Source organism: Hippopotamus amphibius, chromosome X, assembly GCF_030028045.1.
Source record: "Hippopotamus amphibius kiboko isolate mHipAmp2 chromosome X, mHipAmp2.hap2, whole genome shotgun sequence".
Lineage (NCBI taxonomy): Eukaryota > Metazoa > Chordata > Mammalia > Artiodactyla > Hippopotamidae > Hippopotamus > Hippopotamus amphibius.
The window spans coordinates 136,620,146-136,644,837 of record NC_080203.1 but is presented as its reverse complement, the minus strand read 5'-3'; the positions used below and the strand labels follow the sequence as shown (position 1 = coordinate 136,644,837).

At 52.3% G+C, this 24,692-nt stretch overlaps 1 protein-coding gene across 1 annotated transcript; it reads left to right on the top strand.

Annotated features, from left to right (window-relative positions):
- IL3RA (interleukin 3 receptor subunit alpha) lies at window positions 1–24,156 on the top strand. The gene is made up of 12 exons (XM_057717813.1): window positions 1–121; window positions 2,442–2,554; window positions 11,333–11,445; window positions 13,413–13,527; window positions 15,002–15,134; window positions 15,230–15,408; window positions 17,953–18,071; window positions 20,979–21,005; window positions 21,900–22,017; window positions 22,584–22,686; window positions 23,558–23,639; window positions 23,861–24,156. Exons 2-12 carry the CDS (start codon window positions 2,479–2,481, stop codon window positions 23,933–23,935), a joined length of 1,140 nt encoding a protein of 379 aa, XP_057573796.1. The 5' UTR covers window positions 1–121; window positions 2,442–2,478; the 3' UTR covers window positions 23,936–24,156.
- The last annotated feature ends 536 nt before the right edge of the window (window positions 24,157–24,692 follow it).

Below are 24,692 nucleotides of genomic sequence, written 5' to 3'. Positions count from 1 at the left end.
CTGCGAGCAGCCCGGCCACAGGGACATTACGAGGCTGGAGCGCGCGGCCCACCCCCAGGCCGGCTGGACCAGCGCCGGGAGGGGCCGCCTCTCTCCGGCCCGACTGTGCTCTGCATCCCAGGTAAGACCCCCCCCGGGGGAGGGGGAGGAAGGCAGGTGGTTTCCACTGCTGTCCCTGGAGCCTCAGGAGGGACCGCCAGCCCCCGGGGGGACAGCCGGGAGATGAACGTGGGTCTTGTCCGATGAGAGACGTCATCTGCAGCAACACACCCCGCGTTCAAAGACTTCACGCGCGGGGAGGAGGATGCTGTGTCCCGCTACTCCGGGTTAGCGGGGGCGCGGGGCAGCAGTCACCCTTGTACTGGGACGGATGCCGGGGGCGTCTTGACCGCCTCCGTGTCTCGCGTCGGGTCTTGCGCGCTGGCCGAGGGAATGCGCTCGACGGAGCGCCCTTCCCAGGACGAGAGGCTCCCCCCAGCCACAGCAGCCCCCAACTCTTTCCGGCTCACAGGTGCCCCCAGACCTCGACACGCGAGCTGCTGGGGTACAGAGCCCCACGGCCCCTTAACCTCGGCCCTGCTCTGCTTGACCCCAGCGCCATCCCTGGACTCGGCTCTGTCCGAGCGATTTTTGTTTTTTTTGGAGGGGGGAGCAGGATACAATGATGACATTCGTGCAATGTGGGGCTTTCAAGGATGCGCGCTTCCCCGAGCGAGGCGAGAGGCCTGTGGACGGGTGGACGTCCCGAGGCTGGAGCCCTGTGTACCTGTGCTGTGGGGCTCGGCACACCTGAGCAGAAGGCGGGAGCAGACGGCCACCCCTCCCGGGGACACCCACGGGGCCTGTCTTCATCAGTTCAAGACAAGCCCTAGGTAGCGTCCTCCTCCGGTATTTCTGCACAGTTCCGGTCTTTCTGTCCCCGCGGATGCGTTGCTCGGACCTTCCGTAAGCACGGCATTGAACGGCCCTGCCCCCCCAATCCCTGTCTTACAAGTGGACTGCCAGGCATCCGTCCCGGGGTGCCTCCCCGACGGGCAGTTCTGGATCTCACCTGCTGCCTTGCCCTGGAAAGGGGTCTCTGGGACCCTCCCCCCGAGGTCAGCAAGAAGGACGCTGGGTGTCAGCCTGTGGCGTGGATGTGTGTGAAAGCTCGCACTTTGGGGGACCAGTTCAGTCCCGGGGAATCTCGTGGGAGCCCCAGGCCTGGACGGGGGGAGCAGCTGAGACCCCGGATGGACGGAGTCCGCGTTGGGTCTCCTGATGGGGGGGTCCGGGAAGGCCCCGAACCGGGTGGAGAGAGCCCTCGGCCCCCTCCTCAATCCCAGCCAAGGTGCTCCAGGTGGGATGGCTGGGGAGGGGGCGGTGCGGGTTTTGGGGTGACCCTGCCGGGCACAGAGAGACCGAGGCCCTGCTGAGGGGGCGGCCCTCCGAGGCAGGCGAGGGTCCGAGGCGCTGCCTAGGTGGGCGCCCCTGGGCGACGTCTGCACGCGTGACTCGGGTGGGTGGGGAGGAACGGGGCGGGGGGGGGGTCCCTCGGGAGACCCCGTCCCGGGGGCCCGGGAGGTGCAGAAGGTGGGCCCCCGGGGGAGGGTCTGGGAGAGCCCGCCTGCGCTGGGGGGCGGGGGGCTTCACGGGGACCCAGGGGGCCGTTCTGGCGGAGACGCCGAGACCGCACAGGATTTGCTTACCGTAACCCGGTCGGGTCAGGAAACTCGGCCGCGTTGATTTCATGCTGTTAATTACACTTCCTTCCACTGTTTCGTGAGCTCAGCGTTTCCTGCTGCTGCGTGGACGCTGCCCCCCGGGTTCCGGGACCGGGCTGCGGCCAAGGGCCAGCTCAGCCCGCAGGGCGGCAGCTTTCTAGCCAGGCTCACACACACACACACACACACACACACGTGCACGCCTGCACACACGCAGACACGCACGCACACGTGACACGCAGACACAGGTAACACGTGCACACACAGGCATGTCATGTACACAGGTCCACACACAAAACGCGTACACACGCACGTGCTCGCCCCCAGGTGCACGCAGACACGCACACGTGACACACAGACACGCAGACACAGGTAAGACGTGCACACACAGGAATGTCATGTACACAGGTCCACACACAAAACGCATACACACCCACGTGCTCGCCCCCAGGTGCACGCAGACACGCACACGTGACACACAGACACGCAGACACAGGTAACACGTGCACACACAGGCATGTCATGTACACAGGTCCACACACAAAACGCGTACACACGCCCGTGCCCGCCCCCAGGTGCACGCGGACACACGCACGTGCCCGCCCCCAGGTGCACGCAGACACACGCACGTGCTCGCACGCACAGGAGGCGCCCCTCCCCGGGGGTCCCGGCCCCCCAGCCCCTCCCCCCGCCCCTCCCCCAGCCCCCCCAACTTGGTCCCTGTCTCTCCTCCCGCAGCTGGCGCCCGGAGGCCCCCGCGGCTGCGGCCTTGGCCATGGCTCTGCTCCGGCCGGCGCTGCTCCTGGCCGTGCTCCTCACGCCCGTCTTCGGCCGGCGGCCACCAGACCAGGGTAGGCGACGCCCCGTGCCGTCGGTGGGTCCCCGGGGCCGTGTCGGTGTTGAGCTCCACGGTTCGCGTTGGGGTCGCGGGCGGGGTGCTCGGCCGCCGTGAGAGAGGACGCACACAGCTCCCCGTGCAGCCCTCCGCTCACACCCCCCACGGCGGGTGCATCTTGCAAAACCGGTACCTCGCAGCCAGGATGCCCGGCCCCATACGGTCAGGACGCTGCATCCGGAGGTCCTGGTGTAGCCGGGGCACTGGCACCCGGCAGTTATCTCAAATTTACTCCCACCCTCTTCCCGGGTGGGGAGAAGGCCGTGGAGAGATCAGGGTCACGGGTTGAACTCTGTCCTCACTGAATTCATGTGCCGACGTCCTGACCAGGACATCCCTGGTGGCTCAGTGGTTAAGCATCCCCTCGCCAGTGCAGGGGACACGGGTTCAAGCCCTGGTCCGGGAAGATCCCACATGCCGCGGGACAGCGAAGCCCGTGTGCCGCAACTACGGAGCCCGTGTGCTCTAGAGCCACAAGCCACAACTATTAAGCCCTCGTGCTGTAACTACTGAAGCCTGCGTGCCTAGAGCCCGTGCTCTGCAACAAGAGAAGCCACCGCACTGAGAAGCCCACGCGCCAAAACAAAGACCCAACACAGCCAATAAATCAAAAAATAAATTAATTAATTTAAAAAAAAGAAATTCTTACCAACAGAACCTGTGAATGGGACTTACTTGGAAATAAGACCTTTACAGATATCCTTGAGTTAAGATGAGGTCGTGTGGTTGGACCCTCATCCGGAATAATGGGTGTCCTGATGAAGAGAGGAGATTTGGACCCAGGCACAGACACGGGGAGAAACCATGGTGACGGGGAGAGATTGGGATGATGCGTCTACAAGCAGGAAAGCCTAGGAATTGGGGGCGTGGGGGGTGGGGAGCACAGCCACCAGAAGCTGGAGAGATTCTCCAGCTCCCACAGGTTCTCCCTCCGAGCCTCCGGGAGGAAGCAAGCCTACAGCATCCTGGCCTCCGGAGCTAAGATGATAGAAACACCGGTGTAATAAAAGATGCACCGTCTGGAGCTTTGCAAAGGTAAGATGCATTTGGGGGCAACTCCATCCTGTTTTTCTCACGTCCGTAGCTGAGATTTAAGGGGCACGGGGGGTAAACCAGGGTCTCCGTGGCGTCCGGGAGGGTCCCAGGACTCTCAGTGATGATGATGACGGATAGGAAAGGACTCGCGAAAGGATAGTGAGATTCGATGGTAACATTCGATATGGAGCTGAGGACAAATGATGGCGATACCCAAGCCGCCCTGCCCACCGCTCGCTGTCAGTGGCCGCTGCCCTCAGGTGACAGGTGCGGCCGGCAGAGAATGTCCCGGGTGGCGCAGGGCGTGGGGAGCCACTCGGGTGCAGGAGGAGAGCGCCCATGACCCCCAAGGGGAGCCCACTCCCTCGGCTCTGCGGGGAATGGAGACCGGACACCTCCTGGGCGCCCAGCAGTGACCGCACCCAGCCCGGGTGTGCAAAGACCGGGATGCAAACAGGATGAAAGGTGACACGGTGCCCGGCAGGCGTGCGTGCTGTCCTGGGAAGGCTCTGAAGAGAAGCCCGTCCCATCAGGACTCCTCTGGCTGCCCAGCGGACCCCGGACAGGGGCCAGTGGGGGTGATGTCTACTTTGGCCTCCGGTCCGATTCCCACAACACGCAGACGTGGACCAGGCTTCAGGCAGCAGACGCAGCGCCGGTCCCCCCCCACCCCACCCCCCGCCCTGGGTGCTGGGGGATTGCATCAGCCCAGGGTGACCTGTGCTGCGGGCACGGCCACAACATTGTGTAACCGTGAGAAGTTTCTTCCTTCCTCGAGTAGCGCAGGTCACAGGGTGTGTGTGCGTGTGTGTGCGCACGCTGAGGGCGTTCGTATCCGTCTCCTAGGAGGTGCCGTCTTACGCAGCTCCGGCTGCCTTAACAAAATACTATAGTCTGGAGGGCTTCAGTGACAGATAGGTTTCTATCCCAGCCCTGGGGACCAGACATCTGAGGTCAAGGTGTCCCAGGGCTGAGCTCCCGCCAGAGGCTCCAGGGGGAGGGTCCTCCCTGCCTCTTCCAGCGTCTGGGGGCTCCAGGCGTCCCTGGGCTGGTGGCCACCTCCCTCCCGTCTCTGCCTCCATCTTCATGGGGCTTCTCCTCTGTGTCTGTGTCTCCTCTTCTGTGTCTTAAAACGACCCTGTCACTGGATGTAGGGCCCCCCTCACCCAGGAGGACCTCATCTCAGACCCTTCACGTCATCACACCTGCAGAGACCCTATTTCCAAATAAGGTTCTGTTCTGAGGTCAAGGTGTCCCAGGCCTGGGCTCCCTCTGGAGGCTCCAGGGGAGGGTCCTTCCTGCCTCTTCCAGCGTCTGGGGGCTCCAGACGTCCCCGGGCTGGTGGCCGCCTCCCTCCCGTGTTCACAGGGGGTTCTCCCTGTGTGTGTGTCCATGTATCCAAACTCCCCCCGTTAAGAAAGACACCAGTGGGATTGGTTAAGTCCACACTATTGCCACAGGACCTCATCTTGAACTACATCTGCACTGATGCTATTTCCAGATAAAGCCATATCTGAGGTCCTGGGAGTCAGGACTCCAGCATGATTTGGGGGGCAGGGGGTCGGACACAGTTCCGTCCATCCCAGGTGGCTCTGTTCCGTGTACTGACCCGGGATCCTCACGTCAGGACGGACCCGGGAAGCGCCATCACTCTCCTTGCAGGAGTTTGTAGAAGCATCCTGCAGGAGCTTTCAGGGGTCCAAACTAAAAGGACCACACGCTGCTTGTGTCGATTTCCTTGAGTCAAACTCAGTCACGTGGCTGCAGCCGGTGACAAGGGGGGCTGGGAGAGGCAGGAGGTCTTGGAAGGGAGGGGGCTTCCTCCGTGTCTCAGGCCCTCACCCCCCCGTCCTGCCTTTGTCTGTGCTTCTTGTCCTGGGGCCGAGGCTGCAGCCACGTTTGTGGTCACTTCATGCCCGTGGGTATTCTACGGTCACTGACCACAGGCGGAAGTGAGTAGCTTTCTAGGAGCTGAAAACTGAAGGAAGCCGTCAGCAGGCTCCAAAATGCGAACATTTCCTCTCAAAACCCCCTGAAACTACAACCTTGGTCAGATTGCATTAGAGGGGCCGTGAGTAAAGGACACGGTGAAATAGAAGCATTGGAACCAGATACCTTGCCTCCTTCGATTCATGGGGAGACGTGCTTAGTCTTCATCATTGAGTCTGAATGAGCCCAAGGAGTTTTCATAGATTTATCAGGGGAAGGACTTTTTCTTCCGTGTCTAGAGAGTTTTTAATCCCAAAGGGGTGTCAAATGTTGTCAACATGTTTTCCTGCTTCTGTTGAGAAGATCATCAGGTTTCTATGAAAAGGGTGAATTATAGTAAAATAATTAAAATAATAGTAAAATAATAATATTAAATAATATTCTATATATATTAGTCATATACAATATATATTAATAATATATCATATAATATATTAATAATATGTTATATGTAATATACTTATATTTATCTGATATACATTAATATGTTATATATAATATACATTAATAAATTATATATTAATATATTATATACTATATGTCAATAATATATTATCTATACTATATTAATTAATATTATATTAAATAACAGTAAAATAGTTAAAATAACCTTGCCTTCCTGGAGAAAATCTCTTGGGTCAGGAGGGGTTACAGGTTTTATACACCGGTTTTACTCGATGTACTAGCATTTTCTGTTTGGTATCGGGGTAACACTGGCCTCGTAAAATAGGTCAGAACACATTTCCCGCCTTTCCTTTGCTCTTTGAAAGTTTCTGCACATCGATGCTATCTCTTTTTTAAACTGCTGGTGGAATGCGGCCGCAAAACCACCTGTGCCCGGGGTTTTCTTTCAGGGAAGCGTTTTTATTGTATATTCTATTCCTTTGATATTTACAGGGTTTTTCAGGTTGGCCATTTACGCCAGCGTTGCGAATGTGTGTCTTTCAAGAAGCTGGTTCACGCCATACTTTGTTGAATGTGTTGGCATAAATTTGTTCCAATCACCCACAATTTTACTTTCAATATCTACAGGCTCTGTATCAGTGTCCCCTGTTTCAACCGTAAAATCTGTCTTCTTTTTTTTGTCCTTCCCCTTTTTGTTTTTCTTGATCAGTGTAGCGAGAGAGAGGTTTTTCAATTCTATTGCCCCTTGCATAGAACCAGGTTTTGCTTTCCTTGGCAATCTATCTAGTTTTTCCATTTTCTTTTTCATTGATTTTTTTGTTCCTTTTTTTTTTTTTTTAAGGGATTTTACTTTAGGTTTAATTTCTTTTCAGTGTAATTTGTTCTTGTCTAACGTCTTCATGTGGAAACCCAGATTCTTGAATTTAAACTCATTTTTTCCCAACATAAGTATTTAATCTTATAAATTTCCTTGTAAGCATTGCTGTGGCTGCACCCCACACTTTTTTCTCTTTTTCTTTTCTTTTTTCTTTTTTTTTTTTCTGCTTTCATTTTCATTCAGTTCAAATTATTTTCTACATTTCCTGTGATGTCTTCTAGGACACAAGTGGTAATTTATCAGTGTGTCGTTTTGTCTGCAAATATGGGCTGTGTCCCAGATTTTAAAAGACTGATCTCGAATTTAATCCCATTGTGGTCAGAGAATATATATATAGCATGAATGATTTACGTCTTTTTAAAAGGACGGACCACTCCCCGTGCCAGTACACGGCCTATCATTGGTTAGAATGTCCCAGCAATGTGAATTAGGTCCAATTGTTGACATTCTGTTCAGGTCCCGTATGTCCCTCCCGTTTTGCGTCCATTTGTTCCGTCAGTTAGAGTGGAGGTACTGCTTATGTCTCGTGTATTTTCAAAATGACCGTTAAGATGAATTGGCTACTTTATCACTTGAGACGGTCCCTTCTTATCCCTGGAAATATTTCTTGTCCTGAAGTCTGCTTTGTCCCATATTAACATAGCAGTCCTAGGTTTTATAGGATTAGAGTTTGCATAAAATATGCTTTCCTGTTCTTGTGATTTAAACTGTCTTTAAAGTACTTTTCTTGCAGACAGCATCCTGTAGGGTATTGTTAAAATCTAGTCTGACCGACTTTCCTTCTCATTGGAGGGTTTAGACCATCTGCATGCAATGCAATTATGTTTTTAATAAATTTATTTATTTATTTGCTTGTTTGTTTTTGGCTGCATTGGGTCTTCGTTGCTGCGCACCGGCTTCCTCTAGTTGTGGCGAGGGGGGGGCTTCTCAGTGCGGCGGCTTCTTGTTGCAGAGCACGGGCTCTAGGCAAACGGGCTTCAGTAGTTGCAGCATGTGGGCTCAGTAGTTGTGGCTCGCGGGCTTAGTTGCTCCGCGGCATGTGGGATCTTCCCCGACCAGGGCTCAAACCCGTGTCCCCTACATTGGCAGGCAGATTCTTTTTTTTTTTTTTTTAATTTAAAAGTACATTTATTTTAAAAGATATTACTAGGATTAGAAAAGTTACAACCTCTCTTCTAAAAGCTTTACAGGTGTGGCCATTGCATCCTTCACCACTGCACCACCATGGAATTCCCAGTGCAATTATTAATATGATTGAGATTAATTGTACCATTTGGCTATTTGTTTGCTATTTTTTTTAGTTGTTTTTTTTTCCCCCTCTCCTTACCTGACTTCTTTTCGGTTATTTTTTAGTTTTGTTTTGTTTTTTCCTCTGCCATTGACTTTGGGGCTAGCCCTCTTTGTTCCACTGATTGTGTGGTTCCTCTAAGATCAGGAATACAACACACACTGTCTTCAGATAATGTTCTCCCGCCTCACAGAGAATGTGGGCATCTGGAAACAGGATACTGTTATGCTGTTACTTCCTGTCTCATCCTTTATGCCACGTCACACAAGTACATCTGTGTACCTCGTAAAGGCCACAATACACTGTAAACATTTTTGTTTGAAACAATTATCTTCTGAGAGTATTAAAAATGGGGACGTTTTATATGTTTGCCTACATGTTTATTATTTCTGCTTTGCTTACAGGTGCATCTCTGTTCCCCTTGCTTCCACATTCCTTCCTGTAGATCTCCGTTTCCATCTGGTGATTTTTCCTTCAGCCAGAAGAGGCTCATTTAGCATTTCTTACAGACCTGCTTTTCTGGCAAAAAACAAAAACAAAAAACAAAGAAAAAACAAACAAAAAAAGCGCTTTCACTTTTTGTCACTATAAAAAGTATATTTTTTTGAGTAATTTTTTACAACTTTTATTGAGATATAATTGACATACAGTAAACTGCATATATTTAAAGTGCACAATTGGATTTTTTTCTTATTAGTACTGTATATATGGCAATCAGAAAGGTATTTTTTAATTACTTAATTTTATTTTTTATTTATTGGCTGTGTTGGGTCTTAATTGCCATGTGTGGGCTTTCTCTAGTTGTGGAGAGCGGGAGCTACTCTTCATTGCTGTGCTCGGGCTTCTCAGTGCACTGGTTTCTCTTGCTGCAGAGCATGGGCTCTAGGTGCGTGGGCTTCAGTAGTTGCAGCACGTGGGCTCGGTAGTTGTGGCTCTTGGGCTCTAGAGCACAGGCTTAGTAGTTGTGGCACACGGGCTTAGTTGCTCCACGGCATGTGGGATCGTCCCGGCCTAGGGCTGGAACCCATGTCCCCTGCATTGGCAGGCGGATTCTTAACCACTGCATCACCAGGGAAGTCCCTGTATTGTTTTCTTGAAAAACAATTTCTTTTCAGCATTTGGAGAAGTCGTTCTGTTATCTTCTGTCTCCCATTGTTTCTAAAGAGAAATCAGCAGAAATCCTTATCTTTGTTCTCTGATAGGTGCTGTGTCTTTTTTCCGTTGGTTATTTTAAAGATTTTCTTGATATCACTTTTTAAAAAGGCATTTGAGGATGATGTCTCTTAGAATTTGTGTTTGTTTCTTTGTGTATTTGTTGGTAACCTGTGTGTCCATGTATCCTGTGTAGGGTTTTTGAGCTTCTTGGGCTTGTAGGTTTATAATTTTCATTAAGGTAGAGAAATGGTTGGCCATAGTTTCTTCAAATATTTTTCTTTGGGGGCTTCAGCAAGGATTGTGTCTACTGTCTTCAAGTTCATCCAAGTGAATTTTTTCATCTTGGATGCTGTATGTTCTACCTCTAAAAATTCTGTTTGGTTTTTCCTTTTTTTTTAAATTAATTAATTTATTTTATTTTTATTGGCTGCATTGGGTCTTTGTTGTTGTGCACAGACTTGCTAGTTGTGGCAAGCAGGGGCTACTCTTCATTGTGGTGCACAGGCTTCTCATTGCAGTGGCTTCTCTAGTTGCAGAGCATAGGCTCTAGACACGTGGGCTTCAGTAGTTGCAGCATGTGGGCTCCGTCGTTGTGGCACACAGGCTTCGTTGCTCCGTGGCATGTGGGATCTTTCCGGACCAGCGCTCAGACCCATGTCCCCTGCATTGGCAGGCGGATTCTCAACCACTGCGCCACCAGTGGGAAGCCCCAAGAAGTGAATATACATTTTGAAGCATAAGAATCCGTTAAAAATGACATTTTCCTTTGTAAGACATTTCCTTAGGCAGGTTGGTTTTTAAGGAATAAATTATCCTTATAGGTTGGGAGACAGTAATACCAGAAACCGAAATATTCGTAGGGTTAGGTCTTCCAGGTCCAGCTAAGGTTGTTCATCTTGATCACTGATCACAGGGCTTGCCGCTTCTACACAGTCATTTCCTCAAAATCCCTTAAATGAGGGGTCACAGGTAAAACCTGAAGACGTGTCTGCTGAACCCTTGTAGCTTTGAGTGATTGGCTCTGTGTGACTGGTTCCTGAAGCAAGTGGCTGATAAAACTCTGAGAACTTTGACTTGCGTCCGCATCGACGGCATCATGTGAAGATGTACGAGCTTTGATTCCACTGCAAAATGTATTGGGATGCATGCACTCTGGATGATTTTCCAACAAAATGAGAATACCTCCAACAGTCTGAGAACAGAAATATCATTGTATAAAGATGATGCCTCCTATTTTATGAAAATATACATTTGATTATATATATTTATGTATAAACACATTTTATATACTACATTATATATACATTTTGTATATTACATTTAACATATATTACATTTAAAATGTATATATTTTATGTATTACATTTTATATATACACTAAAAATATATTGCATTAAATTTTATATATTTTTATATATGGTGAAAATTTCCTTTTTTTTAAAGATTTTTTAACGTGGACCATTTTTAAAGTCTTTATTGAATTTGTGACACGATTGCTTCTGTTTTATGTTTTGGTTTTTTCGCCACGAGGCACGTGGGATCTTACCCCCCCAGCCAGGGACAGAACCCACACCCCCTGCATGGGAAGACGACGTCTCAACCACTGAACCACCAGGGAAGTCCCTACATTAAAATTTCGGTTGCAACTTGCGAAATATCCTAAAATCTCTCTGTAGAGCAGACACTGAGCCGAGTCTCTCAGCCTGAATTTGTTTTCAGGGAAAACGGCATTCTTTGACCTCCGTGGTTATGAAAGGTACATCTCGCGTGAACACGGAGGGCAGGAGTGATGTGCGTTTCTGACTGTTTTCCCCATCCTCGGGAGGCTGAGCTGCTGAGATCACAAAAAGCTGCTGCAGATTCGTGGCCTCTGCCTGCTGGGGCAGCGCCTTCTCCGTGTAGAACGCGACTTCCCAAGGACTCGCTCAGTGGGACAAGGCTTATGCATCTTTGCAGACTCTGACCTGTACACGTTTCTGATGCAGACCCACCGATTAAGAGCCTAAGGATGGATCCAGAAAGAAAAAGACTGACCTGGGAACTCCACGGAAATGTTTCTGAAGTAACGTGTTCCATCAACGCGAAAGCTTTCACTAAGGTAAACCGTCTTCCATGCACTCAGCATCGCAGAGACACGGGTTCTACTCCTGGGCTCAGCTGTGGAATGTGGGGTCGTTTGGGCACCGCGGCTCGGGGCTCCTGATCTGGAAGACGCCCAGAATGGTACCCACTGGACGGGGTTGGTGTGGAAATGGGCTGAGGTATTGCAGGTAGAGAACCAAGCCCGGTTGAAAGTGAGAGCTCGGGAAACACGGGCCCCTCCACCATCCACTGCCCCGTACTCGCACCCCCGCTTTTCTGTGTATTAGTTTTTTTAATCAAAGTGATACCTGTACTTTGAGTTTAAAGAGGAAAATAGTTGTACAGGGTTTGTTATGACAAAAGAGCTTTTCGGTGAGACATCACTTTTCAACTTTTTAAACCCGATTCTGCTGTTGTAGACTTCTGCGTCTCTATATAACACAAGTTCTTGATTAATGTGCTTTAGGCAAAATGTGTTGCTTTTTCTCCTGAGGAACAGGAGGCTTCAGTCTCTATTTCCTACCGCCACATCACCTTGCAGGTAGCTGCCACCCTCTGCTCTCTGTCCTCTCGGCAAATATTCAGTTTACTGTAACCACGTAAACGTAATTCACACCCGAGCCATGGGGCTCACGGGGATTTTTCTCTCCTTTCTCCCACAGATGTTTGTTTCTTCTGAACGTAATACTTTCCTTTCCTCAACGTATCCTCTGTTGGCCCAGTGTTTCATAGGTGCATCATTACTGTATCACATTCCTTTTCTTTTTTAAACTCTTTATTGGAGTATAATTGGTTTACATTGTTGTGCCAGTTTCCGCTGTACAACAAAATGAATCAGCTGTGTGTGTACATATATCCCCATCTCCCCTCTGTCTTGAGCCTTCCTCCCACCCTCCCTGTCCCACCCCTCTAGGTCGTCACCCATCATCGAGCTGATCTCCCTGTGCTCTGCAGCAGCGTCCCACTAGCCATCTGTTTTACATGTGGTCGTGTGTATATGTCACTGCTACTCTCTCACTACGTCCCAGCTTCCCCTTTACCCCGTGTCCTCAAGTCCGTTCTCTACATCTGCATCTCTATTCTTGCCCTGTCACTGGGTTCATCAGTCCCATTTTTCTAGATTCCATATATATATATACCATCACATTCTTGGCCAAATGGTTAAATATCTTCTCAAAACCTTAAGGCATTCTGCCAACTCTGTCCTAGAACCTTCTAGGATATTTTTTACTTTGTGTGAGGGTTTCCTCATTTTCATCCCACCCCCGCACCCCCCCCCCATCTCTCTATGGATACTGAGACTCCAGGGACTTCCCTGGTGGCGCAGTGGTTAAGAATCTGCCTGCCAGTGCAGGGGACACGGCTTCCAGCCCTGGTCCAGGAAGATCCCACATGCCACAGAGCAACAAAGCCTGTGTGCCACAACGACTGAGCCCATGTGCCACAACTACTGAAGCCCGAGAGCCTAGAGCCCGTGCTCCGCAACAAGAGAAGCCACCACAATGAGAAGCCTGTGCACCACAACGAAGAGTTAGCCCCTGCTCACTGCAACTAGAGAAAGCCCGTGTGCAGCAATGAAGACCCAACGCAGCCAATAAATAAATAAATAAGTAAATAAAATTTAAAAAAAAAGATTTGACAAGAATCAAAATAACCATAATAATAATAATACTGAGATGCCAGCTTTGGACATTGAGGAATACTAAAGAAAACCTATCGTTTTCTTACTTTTTTTTTTTAATATTTATTTATCTATTCTGGCTCCGCCGGGTCTTAGCTGTGGCACGTGGACTGTTAGTTGCGGCATGTGGAATCTAGTTCCCTGATCAGGGATGGAACCCGGGTTCCCTGCGTTGGGAGTGTGGAGTCCTAACCACTGGACCACCAGGGAAGTCCCCCACCCCCTTTTTTTTAATGAGAAGACTCAGTGTTTTATATTATGATTCTCCCCTAATTGTAAATACATTGCTGTATCTCTGTCAGGTACGGAATAAGACGTACTGCAGTTTTCTCAACTTGCCGTGCCAAGTGACAAACTACAGCATCCAGGTGACCAAAGGTCAGCCGTTCTCTGCATGGATTCTGTACCCTGAGGAAGGTGAGGGGACGATGCTCTTTTGGGATTTCATTTGCTACTGCTCTTGAAAGAGTGGCTTTTCACTTGGATGGGTCTGCAGGGATGTCACTTCGTGGGGGAGAAAGGACCATCTCGGAGGGTCTCATGCAATTCCATGCATGGGACCTGCGTGAATGGACAGAACTATACAAACATAGTGCAAGTTTTTTGTTGTTGATGTTGTTTTTGGTTTGGGGGTTTTTTGTAGGGTTTTTTTTTTTTTGGTGTTATTTTTTAGTTTGAGAACAGAGTTTTATCATTTTCCTCATGCCAAGCAAATTGTCTGATGACATGTACAGAAGAATTCAGTTTGAACGAAGAGAACGCCAACCTCAAGTCTGAACATCTCTTGTGCTCTTTGTCAGGAAGTTGTAATGTTGAGAAACTGTGCACCTCTGAGAAGGGGAAAACAAGAAAAATTAACTCTGGGTCCAAGTTGCTGGGATTGCAGTTTATGTTGCTGGGTTGTTTTTTTTTTTCTCTCCTTTCATTAAAAAAAAAATGCTTTTCAAGACTCTAGTTGAGGGACTTCCCTGGCGGCTCAATGGTTTAGAATCCACATGCCAGGGGACATGCGTTCGAGCCCTAAGCTGGGAAGATCCCAGATGCCACGGAGCAACTAAGCCCGCGAGCCACAACTGCTGAGCCCACGTGCCACCACGACCGAAGCCCGCACGCCTAGAGCCCGTGTTCCACGAGAGAAGCCACCGCAATGAGAAGCCCGCGCACCACAACGAAGAGTAGCCCCCGCTCGCCACAACTAGAGAAAGCCCGTGCGCAGTAACGAAGACCCAGCACAGCCAATAAATTAATTAGTTAATTTAAAAAAGTAAAAATAAAATAAAAATAAAATACTGAAATGTTTAAAGTACTTAAAAAAAAAAAAAGACTCTAGTGGATTCAGGCTTCATCCAAAATGTGTTACTGTTTAAAAGTAGGGTTCTGATGGCCATGGGCTTAGACGGAACAGTAGGCAAAACTGTAAGAGAGAGAGAGAGTTCTTGAAAGACCATTGGGCGTTTCTCAGGGTTAGGGTTAGGTGGGCAAGGGTGGGGAAGCGAGGGGTCGGGTGAGGGTATTTAGGGCCACGGGGTGGGGGGTGGGCGGAGAGCCTTGCAGGGATGGGAACTGTTACCCTTGCAGAAACGGTAAGCGGTACCCGGATGCCTCTGTCATTTCTTAGAACCGAGTGAGAATTCACGGGGATGGCTGGAAAGGGACTCAGGTTTTTTAATTAATTAATTTATTTGATTGACACGTAGCTGATTGACAACGTTGTGTTCAGTTCTGCTGTACAGCAAAGGGCCCCCGTGACACATACATGTACCGTCTTTTTCGTGTTCTTTTCCACCGGCGTTCATCCCAAGGTACGGAAACCCGTCCCCTGTGCTCTACAGCGGGACCTCGCTGTGTACCCGGGACTCAGTTTTTTCTCCCCTCTTCTCTGCAAGCCCAGGAGGGACCCCGAGGGCGGCCGCGGAAAACCTGACCTGCTGGGTTCACGACACGGATTTCCTGACGTGCAGCTGGGCAGTGGGCCGGGAGGCCCCGGGCGACGTGCAGTACCATCTCTACCTGGAGAACCCAGAGTAGGTGTGAGCCGCGGCCTGGCCAGGCTCCCCGGGGCCGGGGCGGGGGCCGCAGGGCCGCTCGTGACCCAGCCCCCCCCTCCCCCCGGCCGCAGGTCCCACCGGCAGTGGCCGTGTGCCCGGTACCGCAGGGACGCGCGGGGGACAAACGTCCAGTGCCGCTTCGACGACTTCTACGTTTTCTCCAAGACTCAGACCCGCTTCCTGGTCAAGGGCACCAGCAACAGCTCCCACGTCCCCTGCTTGGATACCATGGACAGATTAGCAAAACTGGGTGCGTCGGGAAGGGTGGCGCCCGCTCCCTGTGCCGCCCTTGGCTTTGAGATGCGGCTGGCTGGCTGGCGGGGCAAGGGGGCGGCGGGGAGGGCGGCGGCTGTAACCGCACGCTCCAGGCCGGGGGCTTAAGTCACACGTGTGTGTGCCCCACAGTCCTGGAGGCTGGGAGTCCGAGAGCCCGGCGTGGGCAGGTGAGTTCCCGGCGGGGCCGTCTTCCTGGCTTGCGGGTGGCTGCGTGGCTGCTGTGTCCTCACATAGTAGAGGCAGCTCTGGTGCCTATTCTTCTTCTTCTTTTTTTTTTTATTTAATTTAATTTAATTTATTTATTTATTTATTTATTGGGGTATAGTTGTTTTACAGCGTTGTGTTAGTTTCCACCGTACAGCGAGGTAGCGTTCCCTGTGCCCTACAGCAGGGTCTCATGAGTTACCTATTGTACACATAGTCGGGTGTATATGTCAATCCCAATCTCCCAGTTCATCCCACCCCTCTCCTTCCTCTTAGTATGAGGGCACTGATCCCATCACGCGGGCCCCACCTTCATGACCTCAGCCAACCCTAATTACCTCCCAAAGGCCCCACCTCCAAAACCATCTCACTGGGGGGTCAGGGCTTCCGCATGTGAATCTGGGGAGACAGAGACATCCAGCTCATAGCAGCTGCGGTGTGTTCCCTGGACCTAAGGAAGCGTTTCCAGAACACACCTAACAGGTGACTCCGGGGCCCCCCCTTGAGGACAGACTCACCGTGAGGCTGGGTGGGGTATGCACACCTGCAGCCTCTCTCCAAGCCCTGTGTCCAAAAAATAGCTCCAAAGTAGCCGGTCTTTGTCTTTTCATCTAGCGACTCCAGGTTTTCGGAACACAAAGCCCATCTTAGCGAAGCTCTGTCAATATTCTTTTCCTTAAACGAGACACCCCCCACCCAACCGGCAACAGCTTCAAGCCCCACAACACCTGGCCCCCGAGCGCCGCCCCTGCTGGCCCACGCGAAGCAGGGACGCGTATGCGCGGAGAGGTGCGTGCCAAAGGGGAGACGGTGGGGGCCTCTGGCTTAGAAAGACGGAGGCCTTTCCTTTTCTCTGGGCCCTCCCCAGCCTGAGCTTACATCACGCGGAGGCTGTGTCCCTCAGACGCCAAGCACCCCCTGGCAAGGGCTGCCCTCCACAGGCAGCCCCGCCTGCGACCCAGTGCAGGCTGCAGCCCCAGCCCCGCGGTCCACACGGAGTGTCCGTGGCCTGGTTCCCAGCGGGGGTGGGGGGGGGGGTGATGTCAGCCCCTAAAGTGAGGGCAGTGGAGGTGGCCAGATATGTAAGCGCACAGAACCAGGGGATGCAGACCTGGGGACCACGCCTGTGGTGAGCCTGGACTTCCTGCCGGGGGTCCAGATGGGATGCTGAGCTGACAGATAGGTCCTGTCGATTCAGACGTGGTCTCACAGGGCGGGAATCAGGGAGGCAGAGCAGCCCAGGGAGGGGGAAGGGCCGAGCCCCGCGACAGCCCACAGAGGGCGGCCGGAGGGTCCTGGCAGGAGCGAGGTCCCACGGTGCCGGGGTAGGGGTCTCGGTCAGGTGACAGGAAAGCCGGGGAGGGTCCCGGCCAGAGTCCCAGGCTGGGCCAGCGGCTTTGGGTGAACTTCTGGGAGCGGAACGGGCGGCCAGGGTCGCGGGGGGCGGGATTGGTCCCGGGCAGCATTGGGAGGGAGGGGGGCAGGCGGCCCCGGCGGTGGGGCCTGAGCAGAGCCAGGGGGTCCAGTGGGCAGGAGGGAGGGACCGCACAGCGGCACTGGGCTTTTCTCCGCCTGCCGGAGGAGGGTGGCCCCAGGGACTGGAACTGCCGAAAGGGAAACAAAAAGAACAGGGTTGCTCTGGGCGGCGTCCCCGCACAGACGTGAAAGAGGCTTTGCAAGGGTCTCCGGGTAGGTGGGGGTCTCCCCGAGCCCGTGTTCTGAGAGCTGGTGTCCAGGCTTATTGACCCTAAGCATCGCCACAGGTTTTTCTCACTTGTCTTTTGATATTTTTTGCTCACTTTGTAACCTTCGAATGACATGTTCCTCTCTTTCCCCCCCTGAGATTATAGGAGGCCTGTTTTGGGTTTCGGTTTTTTTTTTTTTTTTTTGGTTTCTTTTTGAGTTTTTTGTTTTGTTTTGTTCTTGCGTTTTCCTTCTTTAGATCTTTATTGGAGTATAACTGCTTCACAATGTTGTGCTAGTTTCTGCTTCAGGACAAAGAGAATCACCTGTATGTACACATATATCCCCACAACCCCTCCCTCTTGAGCCTCCCTCCCACCCTCCCCATCCCACCCCTCTAGGTCATCACCCATCATCGAGCTGACCTCCCTGTGCTCTGCAGCAGCTTCCCGCTAGCCATCTGTGTTACATTTGGTGGTGTGTATGTGTCCGTGCTGCTCTCTCACTACATCCCAGCTTCCCCTTCTCCCTCCCCCGTGTCAAGACGGTTTTAAAAGTATCTCCGGGAAAAAAAATTTTTTTTTGACGTGCTTTACTCATCACAGTGTTTTTTCTCCTCCCCCGCCCCCAGAGGTGTTAGCTGCTCCCAATGTCACCAGCAGGTGGTGTAACCACACCTACTCCTTCATGCAGTGGTGGGTGAGAAGTCACCTGAATAATGACTTCAAGTACGAGCTGCAGATACAGAAGGTAAACGGTTTCCCGGGGCATTTCTGAGGGCGTTGAGTATACATAATACATATAATATGATACATAAATCAGCAGGGGAAAATAATAAATGTAAATAAATATCAGTCAGTAAATGATAAATGTACGTCAATGGAGTGCAAAATACCAACGACCTCAAAAATATTTGGTCCTTTTAATCAATAGACGTGAATTTCTTTGACTAGTTTTCGGTTCACAGAAAACATCAGGGATCACAGAAGGCCTCTCTCTTAATGGTCTTATGCCCTGGACTCTGGGGCTTTGCGGGTAGGTGAAACATTGCAAAGAAAAGAGAAACGATAAAATCAATGAGCTTCAGCAAAACTAAAAGCGTCTGGCTGTGCGAAAGACACTGCTGACATTGGGAAGGAAGTCGGGATATGGAAAAGCAACTGCCTGCATAGGTTGCCGGCAAGTTTGGGGTAGAGGAGGGGGTGTTTGCCTGTCAACGTCCAGAACATAAACAACCCTACAGAAAAGGAGCAAAAGGTCGAAACAGCCACCTGGGGAAACTCTCTGACCATATGTCACCAAGCGTGCTATTCCCCTGCGAGAAATGACACCGTGAGTCCCCCTCAAAGATGGGACCTGAGTGTTCATAGCACCTCCGTGTATGACGGTCCCCAAACAGGACACAGCCCGAGGGAGGGAATGAACGAAATACAGCCACACAGTGGAATCGTATCTGCCAAGAACCAGAGGGATGTGCGTGTTTAAAAAGAGTGTTATAAAAGAAATGAATTATAGGGGAAAATTCAGGATGACCTATAGGGACAGGTCTGAGGGCTGCGGGTGCGGGGAGGCAGGCATGCAGGAGGGGCTGCAGGAAATTTGGGGGCGATGGCTTCATGCACATGCTTTGCAGCTGTGCTTTGCTGTATGCAAATCATACCTGAATAAAGTTACTATTAAAATATGTTTGGGACTTCCCTGGTGGTGCAGTGGTTAAGAATCCGCCTGCCAGTGCAGGGGACAAGGTTCCAGCCCTGGTCTGGGAAGATCCCACATGCCGCGGAGCACCTAAGCCCGTGCACCACAACTACTGAGCCCACGTGCCCACAACTACTGAGCACCACAACTACTGAGCCCACCACAACTACTGAGCGTCCATGCTCCACAACAAGAGAAGCCACCGCAGTGAGGAGCCCGTGCACCACAACGAAGAGTAGCCCCCACTCCCTGCAACTAGAGAAAGCCTGTGGAGCAATGAACACCCAACACAGCCAAGAATAAAATAAAATTAATTTTTAAAAAAATTTAAAATAAAAGAGTATTCTATACTCAGTGATTAACGTATCTACTATGTTTATTTCTGTGCATGCTACATTTATTTATAATTTACACTCAATTACAGGTGACACTCAGTTTTTTCATAAGCCTAAAACTGCTCAAAAAAATGGAGTCAGTCGATTAAAACGATCAGCTATTTTTGAGCTAGGTGGTATTTTATACTTGTTTACTTGTTGTTATTTATTTGTGTATTTATACTTAATTACTGCTTGTGCTCAATTTTTAAAAAAAGTACTGCAGTGTAGCTGACTGACAACGCTGTGTGAATGTCTGCTGTATGGCAGAGTGGCTCCGTTATACATATATATATATATATATTCTTTTTCATATTCCTTTCCTGATGGTTTATTACAGGATATTAACTATATCAAGCGCTCCCTGTGCTATATAGTAGGACCTTGTCTGTTCAGTGTTTCTAACCCAAAACTATTCAAAAAAGTCTGTTAATTAAAAAGAGATTGAGCATTTTGAGTTAATCAGTACTTTATACTCATTTACATATCTTTATTTCTTATTATCTATGTTCAATTACTGCTTATACTCAATTTTTCCATAACTCTACTCAAAAATCTACTAATTTAAAAGAGACCAAGTATTTTTGCGCTAATCCATATTTTATACTCAGTTATTTGCTTATGTTTATCTATTTTTTGTATTTACCTATTTGTGTACATTTATAATTTATACACAAGTCCTGATAATTTCATACTCAACTTTTCTATAAACCTAAAACTGCTCAAAAAACCAGTCCATAAATTAAAAGAAAATGACTGAGTATCTTTGAGCTCGCTGGTGTTTTTATATTCCATTATTTAGTTATATTTACTCATTACATCAATTTATTTATAGGTGTATCATTTATACCCAATTACTGCTTATATTCAAGTTTTCTGCGAACACAGAACGACTCAAAAAAGGTCAATTGATTAGAAACCCCAAATATTTCTGAGGCGGTTGGTATCCTGTACTCTGTGATTTGCTTACATTTATTATTTTCCCCTGATTTATGTATCAGTATTTATTATTCATAGTGATTATGCTCAATTTTCCTGTTAACCCAAAACTGCTAAAAAAAAAAAAATCAAGTCTATTAACTTTATTATTATTATTTTTAAAGACCAGGTACTTTTTTAGAAAATTCTTTATTGAAACATAGTTGATGTACAATGTTGTGTTCGTTTCAGGTGTACAGCAGAGTGATTCAGTTATTTATACATATTAACTAGATATATTCTGTGTTTTATATATATATATACTTCTTCAGATTCTTTTCCTGTTTAGGTCATCACAGAGCATTGAGCAGAGTTCCCTGTGCTGTACAGCAGGTCCTCATTGTTTATTTTATGTATAGTCGTGTGTATCTGTTAATCCCAAGCTCCTAATTTATCCCCACTCCAGGTACTTTTTAGTTCATCGATACGTTACACTCAGTGACCTCTATTTACTATTTTTCATGTAAAGACGTATTATATATACTATTTGTACTCAAGGACTGATTATTTTATCCTCGATTTTTCTGTAAACCTGAAGCTGCTCTGACAAATAAGGGCCTTTCTTGGGGATGGGGTCAGGTACCCACGCTCTGCTTTTCTCTTGCAGGGCATGAACCTCGCCTACAAACAGGAGGTGGGTGTCCCCTCCCTCCCCTGCATCTCGCATCCCAAGTGCAGGCTCCTTATTTCTGTTACTGCCCCTCCACTCTGAGGTGAAGCTCCGGGGTCCCCAGCCCAGACGCTATCGCCTGCCCGGGGCTGCCCTAAAGGCCCAGCCCCTGGTCCCCAAACCCCGCAGGATCTGGTGGGAGTGTCCCCACGCCGCAATTCACTAATGAATGCATCCAAGCAGCAGGGGCAGCGGCTTCCACACCCTAACTGCTGGCCACAGACCCCATGCTCCCGTCTCTCCTCTGTCTCTCCCTCCCGTCTCTGCCTCCGTCTTCACAGGGCGTGTCCTCTGTCTGTGTCTCTCCTCTTCTGTGTCTTGGAAGGATGCAGGGCCCCCCTCCTCCAGGAGGACCTCGTCTCAGACCCTTCCCTTCATCACCTCTGCGGAGACCCTCTTTTCAAATAAGGTCCTGTCCCCAGGTTACCCCTTGAATGTCTTTTGGGGGGACACGGATCTCCCCACTGCGGGCAGCTGTCTAGCTGGAAAGTGCTGAGGCTCAGGGGAGGCTCCCTCCTGCCTCTCCCAGCTCCTGGGGGCTCCAGGCGTCCCCGGGCTGGTGGCCGCCTCCCTCCCATATCCACATGGTGTCTCCCTGTGTGTGCGCGTGTGTCTCCGAGTTCCCCTTTTATAAGAACACCAGTCACATTGGCTTGGGGTCCACTGTACGCCATCCGACCCCCTCATCACAACTTCATCAAACCCTATGTCCAAATAAAGTTTCCTTCCGACCTGCTGAAGGTTAGGACCCCAACACGTGAATATGGGGAGGACACCCCCTCAACCCCTCGAAGGCCCCATTCTTCCGCCGTGGACCCGGAATGGACTTTGTCCCCTGCCCTTTCTTATACACCGCAGACCCAAGAAAGCTTCTTGGAGCTGAGGAACCCCGGAACCTACACGGCGAAAGTAAGAGCCATGGATGCCACGTTCTCCTACCAACCGTGGGGCCCGTGGAGTGTCCCCCAACACTTCGGTGAGTGGGAGGGCCCCTCCTGCCTCTTCCAGCTTCTGGGGGGGGGGCGGGCTGCAGGCGTCCCCGGGCTGGTGGCCGCCCCCCTCGCGTCTTTGCTGGCCTGTGCGTGTCCACGCTCTTCCGCGGAGCTGCGCGGAGACGGCTGTCTCCAGCCCTCTCAGTTTCAAGATGAAGCTTTCAATGCACCTTAAAAAAAAAAAAAAAAAAAATCAAAATTGATGGCAGAAAGCCGTGGTGACCGTGTACTAACTTCGAGGTCGGAGGCAGCGCGCGGCCAGGACGCATCGCGGGAGGGAGGTGTTGGCGGCTGACCCCCCGGCCCGACGCGCCCTAAGCACCCTGAGCCATCGCACCCCCGGTGCCCGTGGGTGGTGGGGGGGGCGGGGCATCGGGGTGCCGGCGACGTGGGAGGGGCGCCCCGGGGCCCGGCCTCGCGCGCAGGGGGCCGCGGACCCCAAGTGGACGGCGCTGCGCGAGGCGCGCCCCCCCGGCACCGGGCACCGCGTCCCCCCCGAGCCCCCGCGGAGGCACCCACCGCGGCCCCCCGGCCCGCCCCTCTTCCCTAGTGTGTGCGGGCGAGCGCGCGCGCCTCCCCGTCTGGCTGGGCGCCCTGCTGGTCGCGCTGGGCACGCTGCTGGCGCTGGGGCTCCTGCTCCTGCTCTGCGCAAGGTGAGCCCCGCCCGGCCCCCGGTGAGCGCCGTCCTTCTCCCCTCCCCGACGGCCTTTTTCCCACCGAGACCCCGCTTTCCGCCATCTGGCCCCTGGCGCCCGCAGAACCGAAGGAGCCGGGTGCCCAGCGCGGCCTCCTGGGTGCCCCTCTCTCCCCGGACCTCCAGCACACGTGGGCGAGGTGGCGGTCCGCAGCCGGCGTCCCCTTCTTGTCCCCGCACGCCCGCACTATCTGCTCCCTCGCCCGTCGCGCCGACGCCCCCCATCCCTGCCTCCCGCCCCTAACATCCTCCGGACAGGGCTCTGGGACCCCTCCCCAACCCAGCGGGTACCGGGCGGGTGGCAGCGTCCTCCCGGCCCTTCCCACCTGAGCGCAACTCGGGAGTCCCTTCCAAATGCCTGCGCGCTCGGCCTGACCGGTGCGCCCGGTACAGGCCTCGCCACCCCCAGCCCCACCCCCACCCCCACCCCCAGCCCGGAGCTCCGGCTTCTGCCACGTCAGCCTCCAGGCTTCACGCGCACCCCTCCCAGCCGCTTCAGGCTGACCGCCCTGCCCAGGGGCTTGGTTTGGGAGTGGAGGGTAGGCCGACCCAGGGAGGGGGAGGTTGCCATGGTGATAGGATGGCGGGGGGAGGGGGGAGCGAGGGGGGAGGTGCAGCTGCCTGAGCAGGTGCAGCTCCGCCTGGGCTCTGATTTCTCATTCCCGCGTGTCTCCGGACTCTCCGGGGGCCGGACAGGGACCCCTCCCAAAGGAGGTTGGAGTCCGACGGCATCGTGGCCTCGCTGGGGTCCTCCAGAGGACGCCGCGTGTGCCCGGTGATGCGCTGGTGGGCGCGGGTTTCAGAGCAGGTGTCTTTCTCTCTCCTCCGAGGTTCTCGGTCAGGCAGAAGCTGTTCCCTCGCATCCCTCACATGAGACCCCCCACCAGTGACAACCTTCAGAACGGAAGCATGGTACGTGGCGGCCCCCGCCCCGGGGGGGTGTCTGGGGCCAGGTGCCCGGGCACTGTCTGTGGGCCCTGGGCGGTGCGCCAGGTAACGTGATGCGGAGGAGCCGGCTCCCGGCCTGCGACACCCGGGGGGTACGGGATAGGCGAGCCTCCCGCCAAGGTCGGTTCTGCACCGGCCCGGCCCCCCGCGGTTCTGTCACTCACCGCGACCCCCTGACCACGCAGATAGCCTGGGACCCGGACCAAGACAGCCAGGAGGAGTGTCCGGTGGCCGAGGTGCAGGTGTTGGGGGAGAGATGACGCTTCCGCCCGCCGGGGACGCACAGGCTGCTCGCGGCTGCACCTGGACGGTTTCAGCGGGGTGGGGGATGGGAAAGCCCAGTGCCATTCACACGGGGCCGCCTGGGGGAAGGACAAATAAATCCTGTGGTGTGCTCCTGTCTCAAATAAAGGGCTTTTTCACCCGTCCCTGGCCCCTGGAGGGGGGGTCCCCCCGCAATACCGCTGGGACCCCCTGTCCAGCCTCCTGGACTTGGCTGGCCCTCCCGTGTCCACCGGCTTTGCTCCTCCCGAGCCCGTTAAGGGGCCCTGCCTGCCTGGTTGCTGTTTGCCCTTTGTAAGCCCCTTACATCGCTCTGCTGACAAGGGTGGGGGTGGCTGCATCCCTCCCCCAGCTACCTGTGCGACCCCCAGGGAAGGGACCCAGGAGGCGGGGTCAGGGCAGCGTGGCCTGTGTGTGTGTGTGGAAGGCAGATGCAGGGGGGCTGCAGGCACTGGAGACGGCCACGTGCAAGCCCACGGGAAAGGACAGCCATGTGCACGGCGGCCACCCCCCCCCCCCCCACCCATGGACACCTGGGTCTCCAAGAGGCAGGGGCTTCCCTGCAGGGACCCCTAACCTCTCAGCCGTGTCTACAGGCTTGGACGTTTCAAGCTCCCTAGGAAAGAATTCTCCCCAAACGTCAGATGCAGCCCTGCTGGCCCTGCAGGGACGGCGCCCGCAGGTATGTCACGGCAGCTCCTAACTGAACAGAGAGCCCTAAATGTACACGGGTGA

Excerpts from the sequence above, each read along its gene's own strand:
- IL3RA (XM_057717813.1), top strand. The coding sequence starts at position 2,479 with ATGGCTCTGCTCCGGCCGGCGCTGCTCCTGGCCGTGCTCCTCACGCCC. Across the intron at positions 13,528-15,001 it reads GATTCTGTACCCTGAGGAAG|GAGGGACCCCGAGGGCGGCC; the intron begins GTGAGGGGACGA and ends CTGCAAGCCCAG. Across the intron at positions 22,018-22,583 it reads GAGTGTCCCCCAACACTTCG|TGTGTGCGGGCGAGCGCGCG; the intron begins GTGAGTGGGAGG and ends CCTCTTCCCTAG.